This window comes from Babylonia areolata, chromosome 13 (assembly GCF_041734735.1).
Source record: "Babylonia areolata isolate BAREFJ2019XMU chromosome 13, ASM4173473v1, whole genome shotgun sequence".
Classification (NCBI taxonomy): domain Eukaryota; kingdom Metazoa; phylum Mollusca; class Gastropoda; order Neogastropoda; family Buccinidae; genus Babylonia; species Babylonia areolata.
Genome location: NC_134888.1, coordinates 25,223,368 through 25,238,367, shown reverse-complemented (window position 1 = coordinate 25,238,367; position 15,000 = coordinate 25,223,368). Strand labels below are relative to the sequence as shown.

The window sequence follows — 15,000 nt, the reverse complement described above, 5'->3', positions numbered from 1 at the left end:
GCGCGTGAGTGAATATGTGTACATGCATACGTATGTATGCGCGTGCTTGTACGTCATTTGCACATTCGCTAATTCAAAGAGAGAGAAGGGAGATGGAGGGGTGAGAGAGAGAGAGAGAGAGAGAGAGAGAGACAGAGAGAGAGAGAGAGAGAGAGATCGAAATCGAAACTTTTCTTCTTGAGGGAAAAGGAATAGGCACTTATCACTTATCGGCCTGTTTTCATCCTACCCTAAAAAAAAAACTCACAGAGAGAGAGAGGGAGGGAGAGAGAGAGAGAGAATAAAGAAGAAGAAGATTGAGGATTAGGAGGGGGAAAGGGGCGAGGTGAGAAAGAGTAAAGGAAGACAAAAAGGGACAAGGAGAATGACCAGACCAGACCAGACCAGACAGAGGCGAGAGCAAGCAGGTGTCCCGTCCGTCTGTTGGTAACCCTGAAAGTCAACAGGTGCCCCCCCCACCCGCTGTTCCCTCCCTGTCTTTGAACGAAACTACCTTTCAAGTCTGCAGCAGCTAATGTGCCGAGAAAGACAGGTAGAGAACAGGTGGGTGGAAACAAGAAGGGCCACAGAGAGAGAGAGAGAGAGAGAGAGAGAGAGAGAGAGAGAAAGAAAGAAAAAGAGAAAGAAAGAAAGAAAAGAAAAGGAACGAAGGAAGGAAGGAAGAAAGAAAGAAAGAAAAGTAAAGGAAAAAAGAAAGAATCAAAGAAAGAAAGAAAGAAACAGAAAGAAAGAACTGAACAGAAGAGAAAAGAATGAATTTCTGAAGGACTTTTTGGAGGGGTTGTGTGCCATGTTCAGAGCTAGAGGGAAGTGGTGCACTGGTGGGTGGGTGGAGGAGCTGAAAACTGAACCTCGGATGATTGTCTGGGCTATTTATTACCAGAACCCAGTTCATATAATATATCCGTGCATATCATATCAGTTTTCTACAGATGTCGTTGTAATTGATATTCGACACTCTCTCTGTGTGTAGAGTGTGTAGTGTGTGTGTGTGTGTGTGTGTGTGTGTGTGTGTGTTTGTGTGTGTGTGTGTGTTTGCATGTCTGTGTGTGTCTCTCTGTATGTGTGTGTGTGTGTGTGTGTGCGCGTGTGTCTGTGTCTGTGTGTCTGTGTGTCTGTCTGTGTATCTGTATGTCTGTGTGCATGTATGTGCGTGTATGTGTGTGCGTGTGCGTGCGTGTGCGCGTGTGTGCGCGTATGTGCGAGTGTGCGTGTCCGCGCGCGCGCTACTTTTACAATCAACTCTTTAAATCCGATTTGAAACTCCATGTGCAGCCTATTTCCCATCGGATTAACTTTTTTCCCCAAACAGATCGCACTGTAATAGCATTGCACTGCACAGTAACTGTACAGTAGTGAATGACGTTACACTGCATTGCACTGTCCTGTGTTGTATTGTATTGTAATTAAATACGTTTTTATTCAACAATATCGAATTCAAATACAAAACGAAACAAAAATCAAGTACAACAGACCTATTTCTGATTGTAGCTGTTTTGTTCTTTTGTTTCCTTTTGCTGTGTTTTGTTGTCGTTGTTGTTAGTTAGTTCGTTTGTTTCTGTTGGTTTCTGACTCGCTTGTGTAAACAAAGTGAGTCTATGTTTTAACCCGGTGTTCGGTTGTCTGTGTGTGTGTGTGTGTGTGTGTCTGTGTGTCCGTGGTAAACTTTAACATTGACATTTTCTCTGCAAATACTTTGTCAGTTGACACCAAATTAGGCATAAAAATAGGAAAAATTCAGTTCTTTCCAGTCATCTTGTTTAAAACAATATTGCACCTCTGGGATGGGCACACAAAAATATAAAAAAATGAAGCCTAATTATATGCAAACTGCATTTACTGTTATATTTATATTTTTTGTATTCTCTAAACTTGGCACTTTGATCTGATATTCTGACCCAACAACAAGAGCAGTCATTATTATCTTCTTTTTTTTTGTTCAAACAGGAACTTCTTTTGCTAAGTATGGAAGTTTTATTTATTTTGCAAACGTTTTTGGTGCAGATAGTAAAAAAGGGAAATTACTCTGCAATTAATGCCAGGGGAGTTAATTTGCTTTAAACTGATCTTTCTCATCTTAAACATTACATTTTGAAATTATACTCATACATAAAAAGCTTGCATTTTTTTAAGTGTATCACAAGTGAGTCTTGAAGGCCTTGCCTCTCTTCTTGTTTGTTTGTTTCGAAAAAAATCTTGAAGGAGAAAGAGAAGCGAGGCAACGCGATGCAATAATATTGATACAAGCAAACAAGACAGGGCCCATGCATACTGGGATATACCCATTGAGATGTACTGTTTAAGCGTCAATGGGAAAGATCAAAGGTTTTGTTGTTGATCCTATGTATGTATTTTAAGTTCAAGCTTGATTTAGTTCCAGCTTTTTTTTTTCTTTTTTTTTTTTCAAGATTTTGAATACTGAAATCTGGATTCTGTCCTACATCTACATCATAGTCATTCCGATGAGACGATAAAGCGAGGTCCAGTTTGCAGCATGCATTTAGCGCAAGTAAAAGAACCCACGGCAACAAAAGGGTTGTTCCTGGCAAAATTCTGTTGAAAAATCCACTTGGATAGGAAAAAAAACAAATAAAACTACAACGCAGGAAAAAATATTTTAAAAAATGGGTGGCGCTGTAGTGTAGCCACGCGCTCCCCCTGGGGAGAGCAGCCCGTATTTCACACAGAGAAATCTGCTGTGATAAAAAAGAAATACAAATACAAATACATCTGGAATTTAAACGTAAGGACCAATGGTATAATCAAGTAAAAGACCTATTATGTAAAAAAAAAAAAAAAAAAAAAACATGGCACAAGGCAAGCAACAACAGACGTGATGTTCAGCTCCAAACTATCCCTACCCTATCATGTCCTATCATTTCCTGTCCGTGCCTGCCTAGCCTGCCTGTCTGACCGTCTGCCTGCGTGTGACTGCCAGTCTGGGGAACTGTTTGCTGTGTGTGTGTGTGTGTGTGTGTGTGTGTGTGTGAGTCCGCGCGTGCGCTATTATCAACAGAGGTTGGCAGTCAGCTGCCTGCACACACACACACACACACACACACACACACACACAAAGACACCTGCCTCCCGACTTGGCACCAGATCCAACAATCCCCCCACCACAACCACCACCACCCGGTTCACCATCCCCTCAAACGCCCCCCCCCCCCCCCCAACTCCCCCTGCCCTCTCCCCCCCCATGCCTACCCCCCCGCCCTCCACCTCATCACCAACCAACACAGCGCAGCAGAGCGGAGAGCTTTCTTCGTTCTTCTCTTTCTGTTGTTTCCTCCTTTCTTTCTTTCTCCATACCCCCCAACCCCCTCCCCTCTCTCTCTCTCTCTCTCTCTCTCTCCCCAATGTCTATGTGTGTCCTGTCTGCTGACGGTGCCTCCTCCACAGTATACACCTGTACTCGTTTTACCTGGCTGGCCCTTATCTCCTCCTTCCTCCTTCCTCACCCCTTCTCCACAACACCCTCTTTCCTCTTTCTTCCGCCTCCCTCCCACCCCCCACATCTCTCCTCTCTCTCTCTCTCTCTCTCACCCGACCATTCCCCACCCCAATGCCTTTCATTAAGGTACACCTGTACTCTCTCTCTCTCTCTCTCTCTCTCTCTCTCTCTCTCTCCCTCTGCCAATACTCATCAATTAGGTACACCTGCACGCGCTTTGCCTTCCCCCCATCTCTCTCTCACTCTATCATTCTCCACCCCAATGCCTTTCATTAAGGTACACCTGTACTACTCTCTCTCTCTCTCTCTCTCTCTCTCTCTCTCTCTCTCTGCCAATGTATGATAGTCAGTCGTGTTCGACTATGACCATCAGAACAGCAAAGGAGGTAACTGCTATCCCGACTATCTGAGCTGGAATTTGATTCGAGTGGAGAGTGTCTTGCCCAATACTTTTCATTTAGAAACACCTGTACTCACTTTGCCCTCCCTGCCACCCCCTCAGCCCCCCTCTCTCTCTCTCTCTCACCCGATCATTCCGCACCCCAATGCCTTTATTTAGGTACACCTGTGCTCACTTCGTCTCTCTCTCTCTCTCTCTCTCTCTCTCTCTCCCGATCAATCCACTCCATTACCTTTCATTTAGGTACACCTGTACTCACCTTGCCCTCACCCCCCCCCCCTCTCTCTCTCTCTCTCTCTCCTCCCTCTCTTCCTCTCTCTCTCTCACTCTCTCTCTCTCTCTCTCTCTCTCTCTCTCAACAGTTTTTCTCTCTTTCCTTCTTCGTATCTCTTCCTCTCTTACCTTCTTCTTCCCTCTCTCCTTCACGCAAAAGCATACTATGTTATTTTGTGGGGAATTGTGTATTTTCTATGCCATTTATTGTTCTTGTTGTTGCCATGCAATGTTTTTTGGGGTTCTTTTTCCTCCTTTTTTCAGTCTTCTTGTATTTCCTAGATTAGTTTATACGTTTTCTTTACGAGGGTAGGATGAAAACAGGCCGATAAGTGCCTATTCCTTTTCCCTCAATAAAAAAAGTTCGATTTCGATTCCGATTCCGATCTCTCTCTCTCTCTCTCTCTCTCACCCGATCATTCCACCCGACTACCTTTCATTCAGGTACAGCTGTACTCATTTTGCCCTCACCCCCCCCCCCCCTCTCTCTCTCTCTCTCTCCCTCTCTCACCCGATCATTCCACCCCATCACCTTTCATTTAGGTACACATGTACTCACTTTGTCGGTTCTCTCTCTCTTCCCCCCCCCCCCCCCCCCCAAGCCCCTCCCGTGTGCAGCATGCACTTAGTTTTATAGAGCACGTAAAAGAACCCACGGGGACAGAAGGGTTGTTCCTGGCAAAATTTTGTTGAAAAAAAATCATTTCGATAGGAAAAACGAATAAAACTGCACGCAAAAAAAAAGAAAAAAAAAAGGTGGCGCTGTTGTGTAGCGACGCGCTCTCCCTCGGAAGAGCAGCCCGAATTTCACACAGAAAACTGTTGTGATATATATATATATATATATGTGTGTGTGTGTGTGTGTGAGTGAACATCTCCCTCCCTCCCTCTCCTCCTCCTCCTCTTTCCCCATCCCTCCTCCCCTTCCTCCACCATTTCGCTCATTACACACACACACACACACACACAAAATGAAGATAAAGTATAACAGAACGGTTAGCCCTGTGTACCTGAATAAAGCTGTTGAAACTTGAAGTACGCTCATCACTTGAACTGTGTACTCTCCTGTGCACCCCTAACAGTACCCCCACGCCCCAATGCCTCGCCTTCAAATATGGAGAAGGCTTTCGAAGAAACATTCAAACCCTTTACTTAGTAAGTAAGAGATCTTACTTGCACTTCTCTCCACCCACATCAATTCTCCCCACAGAAATAGTACTTGCGCTGCTCTCTCTCTCTCTCTCTCTCTCTCTCTCTCTCTCTCTCTCTCTCTCTCTCTCTCTGTGTGTAATCTGCAGTGTTCAAGTCTTCACCATAGGGGTGGAGGTCAAGTTCTAGACGGAACCTTGCTTTTTTTGTGCTTTTTTTTCTTTTCGTTTTGCTTTTTTTTTCTTTTTTTTTTCTTTTTCTTTTTTTACTGTACTGCTCAAACACAGTCAGTTCAGTTCAGTCAGTCAGTGGAAGTCTGGCAAAAGTCTGAGCGGTCCAGCTTATGTCCCTGTCAGTCAAACCACCCTCCCTCCCTCCCTCCCTCCCCTCTCCCCCTCCCTCCCTCTCTCTCTCTCTCTCTCTCTCTCTGACAGTGGCCCTGAGACTGTTTCTGCTGCAACGTACTGTCAGTTCCAGACTTCAAAACTCCGCCGGCAATCTCTAACCGACTCTTTTGCTAGCAGGCAGGGTATGTGGGTGGGTGGGTGGTGTGAGATGGGGTGGATAAGGTGAACAGGGGAAAGAGCGGGTGGGAGGAGGGGTTAGGTATAGTCTGGTGGTGGAGAGGGTTGTTGAGGAATGGAGCAGGGGTGGTGGTATACTCTGTCTGAGGGGTGGTGGGGGTGGTGGGAGGGTGGGGATGGGGGCGGGGGGGTGTTGTAGTGTAGTGCAGTGGTCGGTTTCCATTTTTGATGTGTCAAAAAGGATGATATCAAAGTAACGTTTACAAACTCTTTTTTATCGAGAAATAAAGAAGGGGGCGGGGGCGGTGGGGGGGGGGGGGGGGGGGGGGTGGAGTGCTGTAACCCGAGGCAACAGAATTCACTATAAGAGCCGTCTTGTCAACAACAACAAAAAAATCAATGTATTTGCATTATTGTGTGGCATTAAAATAACTGCTTAAACTAAAACATCTCCCCACCACACGTGCCACGCGCAACGCATCCACGCCACCCCAACCCTCACACACACTACAACAACTACCAACACCATGAACCAACACCCAACATCCCCCAAACCCCTCAACCCTCCACCACCACCAACACCACAATCATCAACCAACCACCCAAACGACAACACACACACACACACACACACACACACACACACACCACACACACACACACACAAACAACACAACACAACACAACACAACACACACAAACAAACAAACAACACACACACACACACACAAACGCACACAACACAACACACAACACACACACACACACACACAAAACACAACACACACACACAAACAAACAAACAACACACACACACACACACACACACCACACACACGCACACCACTCCCCGCCAGTCATCCAACACCACCCAGAGCACTCTCCCCTCCCAACGCCCCCACCCCACTACCACCATCATAAACCAACCACCCAAAACAACGGCAACAATACGCCCCTCCCCGCAACCCATCTAACATCATCACAACCCACATCAGCACTACCCTCTCACTACCACCACCACCACCACGATCTCAAACCAACCGTTCTTCTTCTTCTGCGTTCGTGGGCTGCAACTCCCACGTTCACTCGTATGCACACGAGTGGGCTTTTACGTGTATGACCGTTTTTACCCCGCCTTGTAGGCAGCCATACTCCGTTTTCGGGGGTGTGCATGCTGGGTATGTTCTTGTTTCCATAACCCACCGAACGCTGACATGGATTACAGGATCTTTAACGTGCGTATCTGATCTTCTGCTTGCATATACACACGAAGGGGGTTCAGGCACTATCAGGTCTGCCCATATGTTGACCTGGGAGATCGTAAAAATCTCCACCCTTCACCCACCACACACCGTCACCGTGATTCGAACCCGGGACCCTCAGATTGACAGTCCAACGCTTTAACCACTCGGCTATTGCGCCCGTCTAAACCAACCGTTCCAAAGTGACCCAACAACCCACCCACACCTTTCCACCTACTCGCACACCAACCAAACCAACTCCTACCCACCACACACCACCACCCCTCAGAGTCAGTATACCACCACCCCTCCTCCTCTCCTCAACCCTCTCCACAACCACCACCACCACCATACACACATCCCCTCCTCCCAACCGCGCTCTTCCCTGTTCACCTTGTCCGCCCCATCTCACACCACCCACACATACCCTGCATGCCCATCCCCCCAACCCCCCTTGCACCCCGCCCCCACACAAACCCTAACCCTTTCCTCCACTCCCCCTCCCCCACCCCACCCTCAACTCAACTCACCTCCAGCACGTTGAGGATGACGTCACTACCGCTCTTCCCTGGTTCACCTTAAGGATCTGCCCCATCTCACACCACCCACACATACCCTGCATGCCCCTCCCCACCCCCCCGACCCTACCACTTCCTCCCCCTCAGACTCACCTCTAGCAACCCCCCTCCGTCCCCCCCATTCACCCCCTCCACTCAACTCACCTCCAGTACGTTGAGGAGATGAGGTCACTACCGCTCTTCCCTGTTCACCGTATCCGCCCTAACTCAACACACACTACACACCACACCTGCACATACCCTGCATGCCCTCCCACCAGCCCCACCCCCACAAACCCTAACCCCTTCCTCCACCCCCACAACTCACCTCCAGCACGCTCAGGATGACGTCACAACCGCTCTTCCCTGTTCACCTTAAGGATCCGCCCCATCACACACCACCCACACATACCCTGCATGCCCCCCCCCCCCCCCCCCCAACCAGCCCCACCCCAACAAACTCTAACCCTTTCCTTCCTCCCTCCCCACCCCCACCCTCAACGCAACCCACCTCCAGTACGTTGAGGATGACGTCCCGGCCGATGGCCAGGCCCTGAACGAAGGTTCTGGCAGCGATGAACGCCCGCTTGACCTGCAGCGACAGCTTGCCGGGGACGTCCCCGAACGGCTTGAGGTCGTTCATGCGCTCCGTCACGCAGCTGAGGTAGTCGTCGTCGAAGACGTACTGCCCGTTGAGCAGCTCGAACATCTTCTGCAGGAGGCGGCTGAAGAAGCCGTCCATGACGTCCTCCAGGTCGCGGTCCTTGCCCTTGTAGTAGGCCCGCAGGTCCTTGAAGAGGTCCGAGAAGATGCCGGCGTTCTGCTGGTACAGGAGCCCGTAGGTCTTGACGAACATCTCATGCATGTCGCGCTTGGCGTTGTCCAGCAGCTCCGTGAAGAACTCTGTGTACGAGAGATGGAAGAGAGATTGTATAAAAATCATTTTCATGATGGCACTGGGTGGGGTGATTGTTATTGTTTTGTTTTTTTTGTTTGTTTGGGTGTGTGTGTGTGTGTGTCTGTGTGTCTGTGTGTGTGTGTAGGATTATGTTATTGGTTTTGGAAGTGTTGAGGGGTAGATTTAGAACTGATAAAGAGAGAGAGAGAGACAGAGACAGACAGACAGACAGACAGAAAACACAGAGACAGACAGACAGAGAAACAGAAAGAGAGGGGGAGATAGAGAAAGAGAGAGACAGAGTCAGACAGAGACAGACAGAAAGAGAAACAGACAGAGAGACAGATTCGGATTCAGATGATTTATTCATGCAGACCATTGCCCCTCATAAAGGGGTGTAATATACAACATTATTAAAACTAAAAAGTATGTGTACAAGGTGAAACAATCCTTATGATATCATAATTTATTATTGATCGTAACTTAAATACTTTGTATATGTAAACTGACAAATTCTGTACATTGCTTTCTTTATCAGATGCCGTCAACAAACTAAGCCGGACAGAGAGAGACAGAGACAGACAGACACAGAGAGAGAGGCAGAGAGACAGAGACAGACAGACAGACAGACAGAGAGGCAGAGAGACAGACAGACAGACAGACACAGAGAGAGAGGCAGAGAGACAGACAGACAGACAGAGAGAGGCACAGAGAGAGTGGCAGGCAGACAGAGACAGAGAGAGACAAAGAGAGACAGAGACAGACAGACAGACAGAGAGAGAGGCAGAGAGACAGACAGAGAGAGAGAGAGAGGCAGAGAGGCAGAGAGACAGAGACAGACAGACAGAGAGAGAGAGAGAGAGGCAGAGAGACATACAGACAGACAGACGGAGAGGCAGAGACAGACAGAGACAGAGAGAGGCAGAGAGAGAGACAGGCAGACAGAGAGAGAGAGGCAGAGAGACAGAGACAGACAGAGAGAGACAGAGACAGAGACAGACACAGAGAGAGAGAGACAGGCAGACAGAGACAGAGAGAGAGAGAGAGAGAGGCAGAGAGACAGAGAGAGAGAGAGGCAGAGAGACAGAGACAGACAGACCGAGAGAGAGAGAGGCAGAGAGACAGACAGAGAGAGGCAGAGAGACAGAGACAGACAGACAGACAGACACAGAGAGAGGCAGAGAGACAGACAGACAGAGATAAAAGAGAGAGAGACAGAGAGGGAAGCTAGGGACGACAAAACAAGGGAATGAACGACGAGCGACGACGGAGCAGACACTGACAAGATCAGAGATCTGTACAAGCACCGAATGTCACCCCGAGACAAGACAAGACAAGACAAGACAAGACAAGGAGGTAACATGGGTATAGCAGAGATGTCGTTGGCGGGAATCTGGGTGGGAGGTGGTAGGGGGTTTGAGGGGGATGGGATGGGAATGCAAGGGAGAGAGGGGGGTGGAGGCGAGAGGGGGGAGTGGGGGGAACAGAAAACGAAGACCAACTCCCCCCCCCCACACACCCTTCTTCCATCGCCCTCCTCTCTCCTAATCCCTCTCCACCTGGCAGCGAGTTTTCACCCACTTTCACTTTTCCCCATATCACAGAACCAATACCACCATCACCACCACCACCACACTACAAGAAGTTGTGAGGTCACACACACACACACACACACACACACACACAATCCAACAGAGCTCCTCCACAAACACACATCCCACAAACGGCTTTGGTCACGCGATCTGTCAGTACCCCGATTTACACACAGGCATCAAAATGGCCCTCTGGAGAGAAAGAGACAGACAGACAGACAGAGACAGACACACAGACAGACAGACAGATCAAAATGGGGAGAGGGTAAGAGGGGGTGGGGGGACAGAGAGAGATGGGGGCGGGGGGACGGGGACCGGAGGTGTGGGGGAGCAAATCTCGACTGGTACCACTGCTCTAACTTGCGTTCTTCGCATGTCAGTCGCGAGCTGGCTCTCCTGGGACTACTTCGTCCTTTGGAGGTAGAAGAGAGGGAGGTAATGGCGAAATAGATAAAAGAAAAACAAGTAGAAGAAGAAGAAGAAAGACCAAGAAGAAAACAAGAAAGAGAAGAACAAGAACGAGGAGGAGGAGAAGAAGAAGAAGAGGAGGAGGAGGAAACGAAGAACGAGGAGGAGAATTGAAAGAAGCAGTAGTGGAAATTAGAAGGAAACGAAAACGAAGAAGAAGAAGAACGAACGAACGAAAACAACAAGAACAAGCAAAGAAACAGAAGAAGAAGAAGAAGAAGGCAATGAGTTTGGAGAGAGAGAGAGAGAGAGAGAGAGAGAGACTGAAGGAGGATGGAAAAGCAGTTTACCACAGTGTTATCAGCGCGGCAGTTGCGGCGGTCGCTGCGTGGCGCGCACCCCGTTTTTCACTCATTGTTACGTCTGTCGCGATGGCGACAGATAAACGGCTTGTTACGATGGTTTCGGGGGGCGGAGGGCGAGGGGAGCGGGGAGCAGGGTGGTGGGGGCGTTAGGCAGTGTGTGTGTGTGTGTGTGTGTGTTATGCTCTCTCTCTCTCTCTCTCTCTCTCTCTCTCTCTGTCTTGTTGTGTGTGTGTGGTTTTTTTTTGTTTTGTTTTGTGTGTGTGTGTGTGTGTGTGTGTACACGTGTGAGTGAGTGAGTGTGTGTGGGTGTGTGTTATGAGTGAGTTAATCTCTCTCTCTCTCTCTCTCTCTCTCTCTGAGACTGTCCCCCTCCCTCCCTCCCTGATCGTCACAACCACACCTGGCTGAAATTTGTCATTCTCGTTGACTGCAGCAGTCGTCGAGTTACGTGCTTGCTTGCTTTTGTTTCCACTGCTTGTTCTGTGTGTGTTGTCGGGCTTTGTCTTATGTTGTTGGACTTTTGTTTCCACAATGTTTCGGGGTTGTTGTTGTTGTTGTTTTTTTGGGGGGTGTGTGTTTTTTTGTTGTTGTTGTTGTTGTTTTTGGGGGGTTGTTTGTTTGTTTTTTTGTTTTTGTTTTTGCTATGAATCTCTATGAATCTGGGTTTTCTTCTCTTTTTTTCCCCCCTTCTCCTCCTCCTGATACTTCACCTCTTCCTAATTCTTATTCTCCTCCTCCTTCTTATTTTCCTCCTCCTCCTCCTCCTCCTCCTCCTCCTACTATTTCTTCTCAGTTCTTTTTCTTCTTCCAAAACCCCTTCTTCTGTTACTACTAACACTACTACAACGTCTTCAAATTCTTCCATTACTACTGCTACTATTACTACCACTTGTACTGGTAACATGCCCATCTGTTTTTCCATCCACCCTCCCGGCGTTTCTCTCTCTGTTCCCCCGTCCCTTGCTGCCAGTTTTTTTTCTTCTCATCATTCTCCTTTCTATTCTCTTCCTTCTTTATTCTCTTTGTGTGTGTGTGTGTGTGTAGTTCTGATACAACTTCTTTTCAATTCCTCTTCTAATTCTTCCAAACCACCTTTCAACAAAAAAACAAACAAACAACAACAAAAAACCAACTGCTGCTGCTGCTACTACCACTACCACTGCTACTGCTTCTACCATCACCATTACCACTACAACCACTACTTCTTCCAATTCTTCCGCATCTACTTCTTCTACAACGACTAACCACTACTACTACTACTACTACTACTACTACTTCTTCTACCACCAACAACACCTACAGCAACTACTTCTTCGAATTCTTCCACCTCTTCTTCTTCTTCTGTTTCTACTTCTTCCAGCCCTTCTTCTACTACTACCACCAACACTTCTTCTTCGAATTCCTCTTCTGTTTCGTCCCATTCTCCCTAAGATGTTGGTAGGGAAACTGCCAGGGCCATATAGGTATGAGGCACTAACAGACGTTGTGTATGTGGCTGTCAGTTGTAGCTGTTTGGGAGAGAGCGAGGGGTAGGGGTAGGAGGAGGAGGAGGAGGAGGAGGAGGGTGCTGATGGGAAATAGAGGGGGCAGAGTGAGATGGGTGGTAGGGGGCGGTGGGTTCGTCAGGACATACGGTTTGTTTTTTTTTATCTGCGTTAGTCGGGGGCTTCAGGTTCTTTTTTCTTCTTCTTCTTCTTTTCCCTCTCTCTCTCTCCTTTTCTTTCTCTTTTTGTGGTGGTGGTGGTGGTGGTGGTGTGTGTGTGTGTGTGTGTGTGTGTGTGTGTGTGTGTGTGTGTGTGTGTGTGTGTGTGTGTGTGTGTGTGATTTTCTTTTATTGTGGATTTGTTTTTCGTTTGTTCAAAACTGGTTTCGGTTTCGGGTAAACAAGACGCGCTGTGCTGTTCCAGACAGACCTTGGTACTCCCTTTATGTTGCTGTTCCTTTTTTTTTTTTTCATTTTGTTGGCTTGAAACATGTCTGACAAGGAGGCGTTTTGTTTTTTTTTCCTTTATCATTATTCTTTCTCTTATTATCACTATCATGATTCTTTATCATTATTATTTCTGTTATCATCACTATCATGAATCTTTATCATCACTATCATGATTCTTTATCATCATTCTTTCTCTCTTCATCACTATCAGTCTTTTTCTTTTCTCTAGTATCTGAGCTCTCACGCGTGCACTGTCTGTCTGTCTGTCTGCCTGCCTCTCCACCCCCCCTTGCCTCCATCCCTCCCACTCTCTCCATCCCATCTTCCGTATCAGCGCGCGCGCGCGCGCGTGCGTACGTGCGTGTGCGCGTGGAAGAGGAGAAGAAAAACAGGGCCACAGAAAGACAGCAGATAGAAAAAAAAAAAAAGACAGAAAAAAATACAAAGACGAAAGAGAGAGAGAGAGAGAGAGAGAGAGAAAGCAGTGAGCGAAAAAAAAAAGACAAAAAGCGAACCAACCAACCACAGCTAGCAGTATCTTATTCACTTACGGCGTGTATAACCTCTATTACGCGGCTATGCGCCATTACACACACACACACACACACACACACACTCTCTCTCTCTCTCTCTCTCTCCCTCTCTCTCTCTCAGAGGAGGGGGGGGGGGGGGAGACAGCTACACTAACATCCCGAGGTACAGTGAGAAATTGAGCATGAGATTCTATCCCACCATCACCACCACCATCCCTCCCCTTGGGCCGACTGCCATGGACGGGTAGATCAACATAACATCATTACCACCGTGCTCTAATTACACACACAGGGACGGAAAGGGGGGGCAGGGGGTTAGGGATGGGGGGGGAAGGGAGGCGACGGGACCCCCACCCCCACTCCTACTCCTTGCCAACCTCTATCGTCTTCTGTTGGACCTCTCTCCATACGAACGGCGAAAGAGACGACGCTAACAGCGTTTCACCCCAATTACCATCATCAAAATATTGCAAGCGGAAGGCTCTTATACTGAAGAGGTGAATGTTGACAAAGAATACCACAATTCTGACGACGGAAGCTAAAGGTTGGGTCATTCAGACACCCACTGGACATCCGAGGGGTCTGTGTAGAAGAGAAGAGAGGACTGGCCGTACTGAGTGAGTTAAAGTGATCGCTTCGGGTTACACCGGTGGTAACTAAAGACGGGGTGTTCGTGAGGGGGGAATGGCGGGGGGGGGGGGGACGGTTGGGGAGCCTGGGGTGAAAAAATAAATGTTGTGGGGAGAGGGGGGGATTAGGGGTGGGGGAAGAGAAAAGAAAACAAAATGTGGGAAGAAAGGAAGGCAGGAAGGAAGGAAGGAAGGTGGGGAGGAAAACAAGGAAAGAAAGTAAAGGAGAACTGTGGGAATAAGGAAGCAAGAATGAAATTTAAAAACAAAGAAGAAGAGGAAGAAAGGAAGGGAGTGGGGGAAGAGAAAGAAAAACCAAATGTGGGAAGAAAGGAAGGCAGGAAGGAAGGAAGGAAGGAAGGAAGGAAGGAAAGTAGAGAGGAAATCAAGGAAAGAAAGCAAAGGAGAATTGTGGGAATAAGAAAGCAAGAAAGAAATTTAAAAACAAAGAAGAAGGAGGAGGAGGAGGAGGAGGAGAAGAAAGCTCCAATTTTTTCCTTTCATACAAGTCGGTCGGAGTTTCATACCAAGGATCAACAACGTGCATCCCTCTTCCCTTCATTGAAGCTCAATACAAACTCCATCAAGGAAAGCTGTTGATAACATTGACTCGTGGCTGACATTGAACTAATCGGTCAATCTACTACAGTATCACCATGCACACATCAATTATCGTGTAAAAGAGAAAAACATTCGTGTAGCAGAATGTTATATTTTATGATAGAGTGAAACAAATCTCTCTCTCTCTCTCTCTCTCTCTCTCTCTCTCTCTCTGTGTGTGTGTGTGTGTGTGTGTGTGTGTGTGTGTGTGTGTGTCTGTGTGTGTATGTGAAGAAAAGCTGACATAACTGTTGATAACACCGAAAACTAAACAACAAATCGATCTAAAGCTGATACATGTAACTTTTGAAAGATTATTACAAAAAGGAAAAAAAAAAAAAAGAAAGAAAGAAAAACCGGCCAACTGGGAACGATCTATCGACGACACTGAAATAACAGCTGACGCAAGTGTTGATCACATCGACCACTGGCCGAAAATGGAAC

General features: G+C 47.5%; 1 protein-coding gene across 1 annotated transcript in view; it reads right to left on the bottom strand.

Annotated features, from left to right (window-relative positions):
• The window catches only part of LOC143288889 (glypican-6-like), a 235,574-nt gene that overhangs the window by 87,572 nt on the left and 133,002 nt on the right, over positions 1–15,000 (bottom strand). The window contains exon 3 of the mRNA XM_076597551.1: positions 8,110–8,501. Coding sequence (XP_076453666.1) covers positions 8,110–8,501 — 392 coding nt within the window. The remainder of the gene's footprint in view (positions 1–8,109; positions 8,502–15,000) is intronic.